Here is a 16,228-nt window from a genome sequence, read left to right on the forward strand (position 1 = left end):
TTGTAGTACTACAGGGAAGGAAGTAGGGAAGGTAGGCACAAGATGCTGGAGTAACTCAGCGGGTCAGGCAGCATCTCTGGAGAACATGGATAGGTGACGTTTCACAGCACGCTGGAGTAACTCAGCGGGTCAGGCAGCATCTGTGGAGAACATGGATAGGTGACGTTTCACAGAGTGCTGGAGTAACTCAGTGGGTCAGGCAGCATCTCAGGAGAACATGGATAGGTGATGTTTCACAGAGTGCTGGAGTAACTCAGTGGGTCAGGCAGCATCTCAGGAGAACATGAATAGGTGATGTTTCGAGTCGGAACCCTTCCTGGGTTGGATGAGAAAGTGGGATAACATATAACTAGTCTGAGTGGGTGATCGACGGTCGGCATGGTATCTATACACTGGGAATGGCTCGATGGTAATCATGTATTGTGTTTCCGCTGACTGGTTGGCACGCAACAAAAGCTTTTTGCTGTACCTCGGTACACGTGACAATAAACTGAACTGGTAGGCGAAGGGCCTGTTTCCATGCTGTATCTCTAAATTAAATTAAATTAAATTAAGCTAATCTAAACTATTATATGCCAATCAGTCAATTATAATTTTAGTCAAAATGTACACTTTGTGCAGTTGTGGAAACATGAATGAATGAATAAGTTTATTGGCCAAGTATGTGCATATACAAGGAATGTGCCTTGGCGCTCCACTCACAAATGACAACACAAACATACAGTTAACAATTAAGAATAAAGCATAACCACATCAAAACAATAAGGGTACAACATTACGGTCTAAACATGTGGGTGAAAATAAACCTGAGCAAAAAAGAGCTGAGATGGTGTTGTCCCGCTGAGTTACTCCAGCACTTTGGGTCTATCCTGTATTGTATATATTTACTTGAATAAAGTCTATTTTGACGTGAAACGTGAAAGATGAGGGTGTTTGATAAGGGCCCCTGCAAGAGGACCATGTGGCTGAGGAGTACTGGGCAGTTAGCAGCGCTTTGTTCCATAACTATATCTTTGTTTTACCGTAGGAAAACGAGCACTTGAGAAGTTCCCTTCTGAAGAGCCATACAGGCGTTTCTATTCTCGAAGCCTCGTTGGACAAAGTCAAAAATGAACTTTCTGATCATCACCTCGATCGGAGTCGGTAAATAAAGAATTCAGATATCAAATCCATTCTGCAACGTTTTGTTGCTGATTTTTTAAATCCATCTGTCCATTATATTCATTCTGGAATATTCACAAGTTCTAGGAGTAGAATTAGGCCATTTGGCCCATCAAGTCTACTCCTCCATTCAATCATGGCTGATCTCTGCCTCCTAATCCCATTTTCCTGCCTTCTCCCCATAACCCTTGACATCCGTTCTAATCAAGAATTTGACTCTCTGCCTTAAAAATATCCACTGACTTGTCCTCCACTGCCCTCTGTGGCCATGAGTTCCACAGATTAACTACCCTCTGACTAAAGAAGTTCCTCCTCACCTCCTTTCTAAAAGAGAGCCCTTTAATTCTGAGGCTGTGACCTCTGGTCCTAGACTCCCCACCAGTGGAAACATCCTCTCCACATCCACTCTATCTTTGCCTCTCATTATTCTGTGAGTTTCAATGAGGTTCCTACTCAACCATCTGCAGTGAGTGCAGGCCCAGGGCTGTCAAATACTCATCATAAGCTAACCCACTCATTCTTGGAATAATGTCAGTCTCCAATGTGTTACAATTAGAATGGGATAGAGCTGATGTCGGTGCTTATATAGGGACTTGTGTGGCCGTCCTTACATCTGCCCCAGTTTCCAGCACTGGCTAATGCTGTTATTGATAGTACCTGCATCAACTACCTCCTCTGGCAGCTCGTTCCATACACCCACCACCTTTTGTGTATGTAAAAAGAAAAAGTTACGCTCGGGTTCCCATTAAATCTTTCCCCCCTTGCCTTAAACCTATGTCCTCTGGTCTGGTCTCTTGTGCATATCCAACCTCCCCTGTGTCTGTGGCACAGTTAGTGAAGCTGCTGCCTTGCACTCAGTCCTGACCTCTCGTGATGTAGCTGTGCCATTCGCACTTTCTTACGCCGTGTACATCTCCTCTGGGTGCTCTGGCGTTCCCCTAATGACATTGGGGTTGGTAGCTTAATCAGCTGCTGTAAAATGTCTCTCATTTAGGTTAGTTTAGAGATACAGCACGGAAACAGACCCTTGGGCCCACTGAGTCTGCACCGACCAGCGATCCCCGTACACCAAAACTATCTTACACACTAGGGACTATTTGCAATTTTACCGAAGCCAATTATCCTACAAACCTGTAAGTCCTTGGAGTGTGGGAGGAAACCGGAGCACCCGGAGAAAACCCACACAGGTCACAGGGAAAACGTACAAACTCCGAGATTAGTGTAAATGGGTGCCTGATGATTGATGTGTGCTCACTTGAGGGGCCTGTTTCTGTGCTGTATGCTCTGTGTGGCTCTCAAAGACCACATCTGCCCTCATCTGGACTCAGCTCACCCCTTCCATGACACACCGGTCAACCTGAGGAGCACCTTCAGCAACAGACTGGTCCCACCAAGATGCAGCACAGAACGACACAGGAGATCCTTCTTCCATGTGGCTATCAAACTGTGCAACTCCTCTCCCTTCTGTCGTGGGGTAGACTGACTCCCCTCCCCGCCCCCCCCCCCCCTCCCTCCCCAATCTTTGCACATCCCCAATCCTTTCCACTCGATACTATAATTTCATGTTTCATGTATCTTATATTTTATGACTGTTGGCAGATCAATTTCCCTCCTGGGACAAATACAGTTCTATTGTATCGGATCGTTGTCAAATCCCTCTTCATGCTTCCAGTCTATCTCTCCGCGCAGTGCTATCAGTCACCTGTTTAAAATACCATCCCTTGTCAGTGCCTATTGAGCTGATCGAGTCATCTTACAGTATCAAAGACCCTGTATATTGTTGTACAGAGTTTCTGTTTGTACTTGCTTTTGGAGAAAGGATACAAAGTGCAAGGCCAAAACAAATGATTTCTAGTGACCTACTGGCAATATCCTTGGAGAAAGCTCTGGTTTCTGTAACTTGAGTATAATTGTGGACTGCCGCGATGGTGCAGCGGTAGAGTTGCTGCTTCGATCCCGACCATGTGTGCCGTCTGTACGGAGTTTGTACGTTCTCCCCGTGACAGCGTGGGTTTTCTCTGAGATCATCGGTTTCCTCCCACACTCCAAAGACGTACTGACGTAGGTTAATTGACTTGGTGCATATGTAAATTGTCCCTAGTGTGCGTAGGATAGTGTTAATGTGCGGGGATCGTTGGTCGGTGAGGACTCGGTGGACCGAAGGGCCTGTTTCCGCACTGTATCTCTAAACTAAAATTGATTTGTCAGAAGCCGACTCAAAAGAGCTGGAGTTAATGTAAAAAAAAAAATTGCAAGTTTTTTTTCTTTAATATTTCTATCTTCCCAAACCAGGACAAAAGAAGTTATAAAGAAACTATCAGAAGAGAACGACATCTCCACAAGTCAGATACGGATGCTTCAGTGAGTTGTTTTTACTTTTTCTTCAAATCTAATTTCAACTTAGAAACGTTCAAGGGCTATAAGTTCAAGTCTTGGATATAGAAACATAGAAAATAGTTGCAGGAGTAGGCCATTCAGCCCTTCGAGCCAGCAGCCCTTCGAGCTAGCACCGCCATTCAATATGATCATGGCTGATCATCCAAACTCAGTACCTCGTTCATTTCACTTTTCTGCATATCAATAGACAATAGGTGCAGGAGTAGGCCATTCGGCCCTTCGAGCCAGCACCGCCATTCAATGTGATCATGGCTGATCATTCTCAATCAGTTCCCCGTTCCTGCCTTCTCCCCATACCCCCTGACTCTGCTATCTTTAAGAGCTCTATATAGCTCTTGATTCCCTTGATTCCGTTAGCCCTAAAAGCTAAATCTAACTCTCACTTGAAACCATCCAGTGAATTGGCCTCCATTGCCTTCTGTGGCAGAGAATTCCACAGATTCACAACTCTCTGGGTGAAAAGGTTTTTCCTCATCTTCCTCAAATGGCCTACCACTTATTCTTAAACTGTGACCCCTGGTTCTGGACTCTCCCACATGGGGAAGATTTTTCCTACATCTAGCCTTAAGAATTGTATATGTTTCTATAAGATTCCCTCCCATTCTTTTAAATTCCAGTGAATACAAGCCCAGTCGACCCATTCTTTCTTCATATGCCAGTTCCGCAACAGTATGGCCAGTAAAACCGTGACAATCCACTGTCCAGCCATTCAGAAACCTGGTGCGGAATCTGGATTGGTAATGCATGCATCGTACCGATCTCCGGTACACGGGATCCCAGTTTTCGTTCTCCTTTGTCATTCACCAGACCTCGGTTCCCACATTCCCTTCAAACATGAGATGGACACAAAGTATCTCAGCGGGTCAGGCAGCATCTCTGGAGAGGAAGGCAGTGGAGGCCAACTCACTGGATGTTTTCAAGAGCGAGTTAGATTTAGCTCTTAGGGCTAACGGAATCAAGGGATATGGGGAGAAAGCAGAAATGGGGTACTGATTTTTGACGATCAGCCATGATCATATGGAATGGTGGTGCTGGCTTGAAGGGCCCAATGGCCTACTCCTGCACCTATTGTCTATGTTTCTAAAAATGAAAAATGCTGTAAAAACGCAACAGAATCTATGAAGGGGGTTTTGATTTGGTGATGTTTAGATTTGACATAAATGTAAATTGCTGTTGTTGGCTTTCTTCCCCAAAGGGTTTTTTGACTAAGTTAGGTTGTTGTTTATGTTCCCTTATTCACCATTCCTTCTATTTTCTTAGAGAAGCTAATAAGGCCCTTTACGATAGCAATAATGGATTAAGAAGTGCTTTGGAAACGAGTCACAGCACAAATGAAAAGAAGGTAAGTTTCTAAAGTAAAATCCTTTGGGAAATTGACTTTTTTTTCGGGCAGTAAAGATCACTACTCTTTCTGACCTTCCAACAAGGCAAAAATCAGAAATATGATGAAGCACTTTGCACCTGCCTGGGTAGTGTCACTTTAGAGACTGTGATCCCCAAGATGCCTTCTGAAGCTTGGTACTTTAGTTTAGAGATACAGCGTGGAAACAAGCCTTTTGCCCCACCGACCCCGTGCCTACCAGCGATCCCCGCATGCCAACACTATCCTACATACACAAAGGACAATTTATAATTCTATCAAGCCATTTAAGCTACAAACCTGTACGTCTTTGGAGTGTGGGGGAGAACCGCAGCACCCGGAGAAAGCCCACGCAGGTCACGGGGAGAACGTACAAACTCGGTATAGACAGCACGGTCGACTTCTCCAACTTTAGATAGTTCCTCTGTCCCTCTCTTCCCCTCCACCTTCCCAGATCTCCCTCTATCTTCCTGTCTCCACCTATATCCTTCCTTTATTCCGCCCCCCTGACATCAGTCTGAAGAAGGGTCTCGACCCGAAACGTCACCCATTCCTTCTCTCCCGAGATGCTGCCTGACCTGCTGAGTTACTCCAGCATTTTGTGAATAAGCACCTGTAGTCAGGATCGAACCCGGGTTTCTGGCGCTGTGAGGCAGCAACTCTACCGCTGCGCCACCCTGGACGATTAAATACATTATATAATCTTTAAATATAATTTAACTACATTAAATATCTTGTAATTAAATACAAAATTTAATTCCGTGTATTGGAATCCCTGTGGTGTTTTTTTTGTCTGCAGACAACCTTAAAGTTATCTATTAATTTGTTAATTTTCTTGTGATGTGGCCATCACGAGTGAGAAATAATTATCTTGCCTTTCCCGACTTGTCCTGGTGAGATACTACGTTGGACACTGCAGTTTAGTTAATTGTCACGTGTACCGAGGTACAGTGAAAAGCTTCTGTTGCGTGCCATTTACATGATAAGGTGTCTATAGATAATATAGGGCCAATAGATCTCTCTAACGTCAAGTAACCCCGGCATTCCCTCTCTCTCTATCTCTCCCCCACCCAAGTCGCACCAGGTTCTCGTTTTCACCCAACAAACAGCAAACAGTGGCCTGCTTCCTTTATCACCGTTACTTTTTTTGCATATCTTTCATTCATTGTTCTTTATCTCTCCACATCATCATCTATATCTCTCGTTTCCCTTTTCCCTAACTAGTCTGAAGAAGGGTCTCGACTCGAAATGTCACCCATTCCTTCTCCCCAGAGATGCTGCCTGTCCCGCTGAGTTACTCCAGCATTTTGTGTCTATATTTGGTTTAAACCAGCATCTGCAGTTCCTTCCTACACAGATAATCTTAGTCCTTGGCTGTTGGAAGTTTCAGGATTTTGTTCTTGAGGTTCCCTGCAGACCAAGGATCACCTCGTACACTAGTTCTTTGTTATCCCACTTTTGTATCCTACACACTGGGGCCAATTTACAGAGGCCAGTTAACCCACAAACCTGCACATCTGTGGAATGTGGGAGGAAACCAGAGCAACTGGAGGAAACCCATGCAGTCACAGGGAGATCATACAAACCCCATACAGACAACACCCGTAGTCAAGATCAAACCCATGTCTCTGGGCTCTGCCCGCTCCGCCATCATGCTACCTGGGTTTACACCCCCAATGTCTCTAATTCAGGATGGTTGCAGCTCAATTGATGAGGGATTTTAATGGCATAAACCTGTGTTTTAGACCATGGTCAAGCAGTATGTATTTTTTTTAGATATGATGTAGTCTATTGATGCCGATTACAAAAACCAATGGAATCTATGGTTAAAAAGAGCCAATTAAAAGTTGTTAGAAATGGTAGACTGAGTATTCCCAATATGTGCCTATAACTGTTTAGCAGTAATTAGATGGATATTTTATGACAGCTAAAATGGTGTAAAGACACATGGCATCTGATTAGACAGGATGCAATGTAAAGACTGGATCGTGGATTTTGAATGGTAAAATTGATCTGAACCACTGAGTTTGTTAGCAGATGTTAAGCTGTTCAGTCATCTGAAAATTGATGAAAAAAGGTCTGTGAAGCCTGGGATTGAAGAATAATTGTCATTGCCCAGGTTTTGGAAAATGATATTTGCAGTATTTACTCATGGGCTGTTTCTCTTGTCCCCAGCATTCCCTAATTGAACCAGACGTGAAAGAAGAATCAAATGGTTTGGAGGCAATGAATTACAACAGGTATGCAAAATAAAACATTGGACATGTGGACACTAAGATTAAAATGCCTCAACCAGCATGGGGTCTGTCGACAATACTAGTTCAATTGTTGAATGATCTTGGTATTTGCCTGGTTTCACAATCACAATAGTCAGTCATAGTGTTGAAATAGGCCCTTCGGACCAACATGCCCATGCTTACCAAAGTGCCCAATCTACACTAGTCCCATCTCCCTGCGTTTGGCCCATATCCCTCTAAACCTATCCTCTCCATGTACCTGTCTAAATGTTTCTTAAATGTTGTGATAGAAGCTGCAGTAACCACCTCTTCTGGCAGCTCATTCCATACGCCCATCAGCTTCTGTGCGAAATGGTTGTATCTTAGGTTCCTATTGATCCTTCTCTGCCCCCACCAAAAAACCTATGGGCTCTGGTTCTTCATTTCCCCATAGTCTGGGTGAAATACCCTGTACATTTATCCTATCTATTCTTCTCATCTTGTACACGTCTGGTCTGCAAAACCCTGGAAAAGTGAATACAAAGTTCTCAAATTTCTAGGAATTCAAATACCTAGGAGTCGATGTCACCAACAATTTCTGGACCACCCATATCAGAGCAACGACCAAGAAAGCAAAGCAATGCCTCTACTTCCTTAGAAGGCTTAGGAGGTTTGGCATGTCCCCCTACAACTCTCACCAACTTCTACAGATGCACCAGAGAGAGCATTTTATCAGGATGCATCACAGCTTGGTTTGGGAACAGCTCCGTCCAAGACAGCAAGAAATTGCAGTGAATTGTGGACACCGCCCAGCCCACAGAAACCAACCCTCCCTTCCATTGACTCCATCTACACCTCGCGCTGTCTCGGCAAGGCCAGCAGCATCATCAAGGATGAGTCACACCCTGGCCACTCCCTCTTCCCCCCTCGCCCATCAGCCAGAAGGTATGGAAGTGTGAAAACACACAACACCAGATTCAGGGACAGTTTCTTCCCAGCTGTTATCAGCCAACTGAAGCATCCTACCACAACCAGAGAGCAGAGCTGAACTACTATCTACCTCTTTGATGGCCCATGTCTCTATATACTGTAAATGATCGATTGTAATCATGTATTGTCTTTCTGCTAAATGGATAACACACAACAAAAAGTTTTTCACTATACCTCAGTACACGTGATGATAAATTAAACTGAACCCTGTATAAAGTGTAAATGATTTGAACAAGGTAGGCATGGAGAGATCCATTTAGGTTGTGAGGAGATATTGTTCACTGGTTAGTTTGGTAGCCTATTGCTACAGGAAGTAAATATTTGGATACTTCCAATAAGAAACTAGACTGGAATATGTAGCATTATAAGGAGTTTTAAGATTGGGGACGGCACGATGGTGTAGCGGTAGAGTTGCTGCCTTACAGTACCAGAGACCCAGGTTCAATCCTGACCATGGATGCTGTCTGTATGGAGTTTGTACGTTCTCCCTGTCGATTTTCTCCGGGTGCTCTGGTTTCCTCCCACACTCCAAAGACGCACAGGTTTGTAGGTTGTTTTGACATCGGTAACATTTGTAAAATGTCCCTAATGTGGAGGATGGTGCTAATGTATGGGGTATCACAAAATGCCAGAGTAACTCAGCGGGTCAGGCAGCATCTCGGGAAAGAAGGAATGGGTGACGTTTTGGGCCGAGACCCTTCTTCAGACTCTCCTGAGATGCTGCCTGACCCGCTGAGTTACTCCAGCATTTTGTGATACCTTCGATTTGTACCAGCATCTGCAGTTATTTTCCCAGTGTGCGGGGTGATCGCAGGCCAGCATGGACTCGATGGGCCAAAGGGCCTGTTTCAGCACTGTATCTCTGAACTAAAAGTCCAGGTTAATTGGACTGAACAACCTGTTTCCATGCTGTGTATTCTGTGCAATTCCTTGTAGTGTGTCCAATGGTGATGCTGACTCCATGATTTTGAATCATGATGTATCCAGGCACAGAATCTCGGCAGTAGCAAACTGGGCCGACCGATACCTGGACAATGGTGTGCCTACGATCCAGGGTGCCGCTGATTATTCCTCGGATGAGTATGACAGCGATCGCAGTGATGACTCCCGTGAAACGATGCACTATAGTTACTCGTACGTGGCGTCCGATGCAGAGGTGAGTGGACCTGCCCAGAGGCTTTCATTTCTAGACCACAAGTGACTGACGATGGTTCATGTAATGATGCTGATGATACTCTATTGTCACTTGTACCTATGTACAGTGAAATTCCTTGTTTTACATACAATCCATTAAAATCATAGTTTTGATACAAAATGCCGGAGTAATTCAGCAGGGCAGGCAGCCTCTCTGGAGAGAAAGAATTGGTGACGTTTCGTGTCGAGACCCTTCGTACCCGAAACGTCACCCATTCCTTCTCTCCAGAGATGCTGCCTGTCCCGCTGAGTTACTCCAGCATTTTGTGTCTCTCTTCGGTTTAAACCAGCATCTGCAGTTCCTTCATACACAAAAATCATACTGATTTTGAGCTGAGCACAATTCTTCAGACGACTGTGACGATATGCCGTACAAGAATGGCGGCACGGTGGCGCAGCGGTAGAGCTGCTGGCTTTCAGCGCCAGAGACCCGGGTTGGATCCTGACCACTGGTGCTGTCTGTACGGAGTTTGTACGTTCTCCCCGTGACCGCGTGGGATATCTCTGTGGCAGGCGGGCGGGGCAGGCCTGGAGTCCTGGTATGGCCACAGCACACCGGGAGATTCCACAAACGTAGTTTTGACCATCACCCGTCTCCTACCACCTCTTTCGCTAAGGACTCCTGCTGGTGTAAACCTGCTATTCCACATTCCTCTCTATAATCTGCCATAGAATTCTGACAACCGACCCCAGTAACTCCAAACCAGAAAATTAATAGTGTGCTTCCCGGTAGGTGGACTGGTTGTGCAATGCAGTCACAATCAGCTTGTGTTTGATTGCAGAATATCCCACAATGAGAGAGTGCTCAAGAATGTACATTTCCACAGAGATTAAATGAATGGTGAGAGACAGGAATGTAACATGTCCAACCACAATTAAAAAGAGAACCCACCACCGGCTCTTTACTCCCAAGTCCAATTATTCATCTGTATTTTGTTGTGGTTCTCAATTAAATGTTGACATTTTGAAGCTATTGCTGTGTTTGGTTTCATGATTCAAACTCCACGGCCTAATCTGGCCGTTGGTTTACTTGCTGTACGTTGTGTGAAGACTGTCTTTTTTCCAGCAGAGAGGATTCTAAAACTAAAGGACATGGGCTTAAGATGAGAGGGGAGAGATTTAAGAAAAACCTTGGGAGTAACTCTTTCACTCGACAATAGTCTAATCTGGAATGAGCTGTCAGAGGTGCGTGTGTGTATGTGTATATATACACCGATGAGCCAAAACATTATGACCACTGACAGGTGAAGTGAATAACATTATCTTGTTACAATGGCACCTGTCAAGGGGTGGGATATATTAGGCAGCAAGTGAACAGTCAGTTCTTGAAGTTGATGTGTTGGATGCAGGAGAAATGAGCAGGAGTAAAGACTTTGACGAGGGCCAAATTGTTATGATCAGACGACTGGGTCAGAGCTTCTTTGAAACGATAAGCTTGTGGTGTGCTCCCGGTCAGCAGTGGTGAGTACCTACCGACAATGGTCCGAGGAGGGACAAACCACAAACCGGCGACAGGGTGTTGGGCGCCCAAGGCTCATCGATGCTCGAGGGCAACGAAGGCTATCCCGTTTGGTCCGAACCGACAGAAGGTCTACTGTGGCACAAGTCACAGAAAAATTTAATGGTGATCACAGGAGGATTGTGTCACATCGCACCCTGCTGCGTATGGGGCTGCACACAGAGGACCAACAGCATATTAGGCAGTTGGTCATAATGTTTTGGGTCATTGGGTCATAATGTTTTGGCTCATCGGTGTATATATGTGTGTGTGTGTGTATATATATATACACATTTCTGTGTTTGTATGTATGTGGGTGTGTGTAAAATAATGACTGGATAACACAAAAAACCATTTTGCTGCACCTTGGTGCATGTGACATTAATAAACCAAACGAAATTGGTGGGAATTTTAAAGTCAGAAATTATCGGGAATTTTAAGTATTTCATTTACACGCAGTGTACAGTAATGGACGACATTCACCTCTTATGGTTTGTGTTGGTGAATAGCAGTGAATTTACTGTCTGGCTGTGTTTCTATCAGATGCCAGAGGTGAGGACGGAGGTGGACGGAGTAGCCGGAAGCTGGAAACCATCCAGACCTGTCAGCCGCTGCAGCTCGACCGCGTCTTCCCGGAGACGCCTGCCAGCATTCACACCCAAGGTAACGTCACGACAGTAACCACAAGCAACATGTTCTCCACTCTAATATCCCCGCACATTAACACTATCCTACACACACTAGGAACAATTATTTTTTTACATTTATACCAAGCCAATTAACCTACATACCTGTAGGTCTTTGGAGTGTGGGAGGAAACCGAAGATCTTGGAGAAAACCCACGCGGTCATGGGGGAACGTACAAGCTCCGTACAGACAGCACCCGTAGTCGGGATCGAACCCGGGTCTCCGGTGCTGAAAGCGCTGTAAGGCAGCAACCCTACTGCTGTGCCACCGTGCCGCTCAGTGGGTGTTTCCTCTCGCTGGGTGGGAGTTGAGGAGGGAGTGGGATGTGAGAAGGATGACAAGAGTTGACTTCTATACAATAGACAATAGGTGCAGGAGGAGGCCATTCGGCCCTTCGAGCCAGCACCGCCATTCAATGTGAACATGACTGATCATTCTCAATCAGTACCCCGTTCCTGCCTTCTCCCCATACCCCCTGACTCCGCTATCCTTAAGAGCTCTATCCAGCTCTCTCTTGAATGCATTCAGAGAATTGGCCTCCACTGCCTTCTGAGACAGAGAATTCCACAGATTTACAACTCTCTGACTGATAACCACTATTATCCCAGATGGTTTCAGCTCCGTAGATTGACCAAGGCATCTCATTGCCAGCTCAGAGTCTCCTTTGTGAAGGCATGCATGTTTGTTTCTTCATTTTTAGTTGTTACTAGACCAAGTGGACCCGTTGGGCCCAAACCTCTCCTGCAATGGTGCAGCACCCTGTCCTCCCCCACTCCCCTCTCTCCTCAACCCCCCCTCCCTTCCCCACTCCCCCCTTCCCCCCTCCCTCCCTCCTCCCCTCCCCCTCCCCTCCTTTTAAACTTACAAATGTGAATAACTTAAAAAATATAACACCAATTTCAATAAAAACCTACTTGCATTATCACTAAAGTGACAATGGTGAGTAAGGTGGGCCTAAAATTGTTGCGCTATCGTGTACCGTTTTGGCTGAAGTTCAGTCACAAACAAGATAACAAACGAGAGTTTTAGTATATAGATGCTCTAAAGCAACTGCAAATAAAATGTTTTTACACACTGTTTCTTATAAAGCAACATTTAAAGCTGAAAATATATGGGATTACTTGTATGGAATTTGAAGTATAAGTTTCTCGGCTGTTTCGCTCTACATAGAACACAAAGTGCTGGAGTAACTCAGCGGGTCAGGCAATATCTCTGGAGAACGTGGATAGGTGACGTTTCAGGTCAGGACCCATCTTCAGACTCTCTCAATGGGATAGTGCAATTAAATTGCCTTTAAATTTTGATATCCTCAAGATAGCTGTAATTTGATTAATACAATTGAGAATTGCACTAATGGAACACAGGAGTTTTAATGCTTAGATTGCCACTTCTGATTAACTTTTTCTGGAATTACTAGATGATTTAAAACAAATTATGCAGAGCCATTTGTTAGCTGAATTGTGTAGTTAATTGCTGAACTGGCAAATGTGAAAAATTGTAGATGTTTTAATTAAACCTGATGCCCTTGAATCCGCAACAAGTAGATTTTGCTGTTTCTCCAAAATTTTAGACAGTTGATAACAATGACCAATTCTCCCAATGGATTGGGAGCGCCCAGAGAAAACCCACGCGGTCACAGGGAGAACGTACAAACTCCATACAGACAGCACCCGTAGTCGGGATGGAAGCTGGGCCTCTGGCACTGTGAGGCAGCAACTCTACTGCTTTGCCACCCTAGACACAGATCTGGCTAAGGATGAACGACAGAAGCTGATTGGGGTAGTTCACTGAAAGCTCCCTCGCTTTCTCACTTCCATTTCCCCCCACCCCTCTCACACAATCAATCTGAGTAAGGGTCTCAACCCAAGACATCATCTATCCATGTTCTCAGTGATGCTGCCTGACCTACTGAGTTACTCCAGCATTCTGGTATAAACCAGCATCTGCAGTTCTTTTTTTTAAATTACATTATGTTCATTTTTAATCTTGTTTTCAGACGGTAGGTTTTGTGGGTGATGACGTCCGCGGAGATGGACCACTCTACAGACTTGTCCTTGCAGGAGATGCGGGTTCGGGCAAATCCAGCTTCTTGCTACGTTTGTGTATGAACGAATTCAAAGGACACATTCAGACCACATTGGGTGAGCTGACTGCATGCAGCTTGCTGCCTGGCCCTATGTCCTTAATGAATGTGATCTCATGGGAAGATTGACACAAAATGTTGGAGTAACTCAGCGGGACAGGCAGCATCTCTGGAGAGAAGGAATGGGTGGCGTTTCTGGTCGAGACCCTTCTTCAGACTGAGAGTCAGGGAAAAAGGAGACGAGAGAATAGAAGATGATGTAGGGCGATAAAGAACAATGAATGAAAGATATGCAAAAAAGTAACGATAAAGGAAACAAGCCATTAGCGGTTTGTTGGGTGAAAATGAGATCTCGGGAAGTGGGATTGATTTCAACCTGTTTATTGGGAAGGACTTGTGGTTCAGCGGTAGAGCTATTGCCTCTCAGCGCCAGATACTGGGGTTTGATCCCGACTACGGGTGCTATATATAGGGAGTTTGTTCGTTCTCCCTGTGACTGCGTGGGTTTTCTCCGAGATTTTCGGTTTCTTTCCACACTCCAAAGACGTACAGATCTGTAGGCTAATTAGCTTGGTGTAAATGTCAAAATTGTCCCTGGGATAGTGTTAATGTGCGGGGATCGCTGGTTGGTGCGGACTCGGTGGGCTGAAGGGCTTGTTGCCATGCTGTATCTCTACACTAAATGATATAACCCAAGTTCTGGAGGAAATCAGGCAGCATCTGTAGAGGGAATGAATAAGTGATGTTTCGGCTCTGGACCTTTCAGACTGGAAACGTTGCCTGTCCACTACCTTCTCTGATGCACCCTGATCCATTCCATTTCTCCAGCAATTTGTTTGACTTAAGATTTCGTCATCTACAGTGCTGCATTGCCTCAGCCAGCTGAGGCTAAGTCATTGAGTATTTTTAAAGTGGTCATTGACTGGTTTTTATTGGCCTACCATTGATCACCCATTCATACTAGTTCTATATTATCCCACTCTCTCATCCACTCCTTACACACTAGGGGCACATTGCACAGGCCAATTAACCTGCAAACCCCATGTCTTTGGGATGTGGGAGGAAACCGGAGCACCCAGAGAAAACCCACGGGGTCACAGAGAGAACGGGCAAACTCTGTACAGACAGCACCCGTAGTCGGGATAGAACAAAGAGAGTATGCTTTCCCCTGTACGCTGGGTCATGCTAATGACTGTAGATTTATTTAACTGTGGTTATTCTTTCAAAAGTTCCGATCCTAGTGAAACTTGTCATCTGTTTCCAGGAGTTGACTTCCAAATGAAGAGGCTGTTGGTCGATGGAGAACGCGCCACGTTACAGATCTGGGACACTGCCGGTCAAGAGAGGTAAGGCAGACTGTGTGAAACCAGGAAATATTTGTTTCTCTATTTGAAGCCTTGGTTTAGGACAGACCTCAAAACAATGCGCCACTGAAAATCACTTTTAGTTTAGGATTTATTTTATTGTCATGAGTACCGAGGTCCAGTGATAAACTTTTTGTTGCATGCTATCCAGTCAGCGGAAAGATTATACATGATTACAATCAAGGCATCCACATTGTTGAGATACAGTATAAAGAGAATAACATTTAGTGCAAGATAAAGTCCGATTAAAGATGGTCAGATGGTCTCCAATGAGATAGATGGTAGCTCAGCACCTCACTCTAGTTGTTGATTCAGTTGCCTGATAACAGCTGGGAAGAAACTGTCCCTGAATCTGGAGGTGTGCGTTTTCATACTTCTGTACCTTTTCCCTGATGGGTGAAGAGGGAGTGAGCGGGGTGAGACTGGTCTTAGATGATGTTGGTGGCCCAGCTGAGGCAGTGTGAAGTGTAGATGGATTTTACCTGATCTTGTACTTTATTCTTACAAGGTTTCGAGATATCAGTGTCGTTATCTTAGCTATGCGAAGAGTGAGGATGCAACGAGTTAAAGGGTTAATGTTTCGTTTAGGGATACAGCATTGGTACAGGTCTTTCAGCCCACCGAATCGACGCTGATCATTGATCTCCCGCTCACACTAGTTCTATGTTATCCCGCTTTCTCATCCACTCCCTGCACACTAGGGGGGCAATTTACAGAAGCCAATCAACCTACAAACCCACACGGCTATAGGATGTAGGAAGAATCCAGAGCACTCGGGGAAAACCCTCGCGGTCACAGGGAGAACATGCAAGCACTGCACAGACAACACCCGTAGTCAGGATCGAACCTGGGTCTCTGGCACCGTGAGGCGGCAACTCTACCGCCGTGCTGCCTTGCCCTCTTTATTATAAGCTTTAACTATACAGTTAAATATAAAAACATTAAATTAATAGAATAGAAATTAATAATACTAAAATATGAACCTGTATAATTTCACATCCTTATTAATGACGCACGTTCCTCCTCTTCTCCACACCTAGGTTTCGCAGCATTGCAAAGTCTTATTTCCGAAAAGCTCACGGTGTTTTACTACTGTATGATGTGACTTCGGAGATCAGTTTCTTGAATGTCCGGGAATGGATCGATGAGATTAAGGTACAATTCAAACTGCTTGTCCGTGCTTCTCATTCTGCTTGAAACGTCTTCGCATTTTTACCATGCTGCATTTTTGAACCCCATCCACATTGGGTGAAGACAAATCTCTTGCCAAGTGGATAA

At 44.9% G+C, this 16,228-nt stretch overlaps 1 protein-coding gene across 1 annotated transcript in view; it reads left to right on the forward strand.

Moving 5' to 3' along the window:
• The window catches only part of rasef2 (RAS and EF-hand domain containing 2), a 37,760-nt gene that overhangs the window by 17,904 nt on the left and 3,628 nt on the right, over positions 1–16,228 (forward strand). Inside the window, exons 6-14 of the mRNA XM_078427038.1 lie at positions 1,028–1,143; positions 3,454–3,522; positions 4,819–4,900; positions 7,094–7,158; positions 9,061–9,280; positions 11,360–11,479; positions 13,500–13,644; positions 14,851–14,932; positions 15,991–16,105. Coding sequence (XP_078283164.1) covers positions 1,028–1,143; positions 3,454–3,522; positions 4,819–4,900; positions 7,094–7,158; positions 9,061–9,280; positions 11,360–11,479; positions 13,500–13,644; positions 14,851–14,932; positions 15,991–16,105 — 1,014 coding nt within the window. The remainder of the gene's footprint in view (positions 1–1,027; positions 1,144–3,453; positions 3,523–4,818; positions 4,901–7,093; positions 7,159–9,060; positions 9,281–11,359; positions 11,480–13,499; positions 13,645–14,850; positions 14,933–15,990; positions 16,106–16,228) is intronic.

Source organism: Rhinoraja longicauda, chromosome 33 (assembly GCF_053455715.1).
Source record: "Rhinoraja longicauda isolate Sanriku21f chromosome 33, sRhiLon1.1, whole genome shotgun sequence".
NCBI classification, from domain to species: domain Eukaryota; kingdom Metazoa; phylum Chordata; class Chondrichthyes; order Rajiformes; family Arhynchobatidae; genus Rhinoraja; species Rhinoraja longicauda.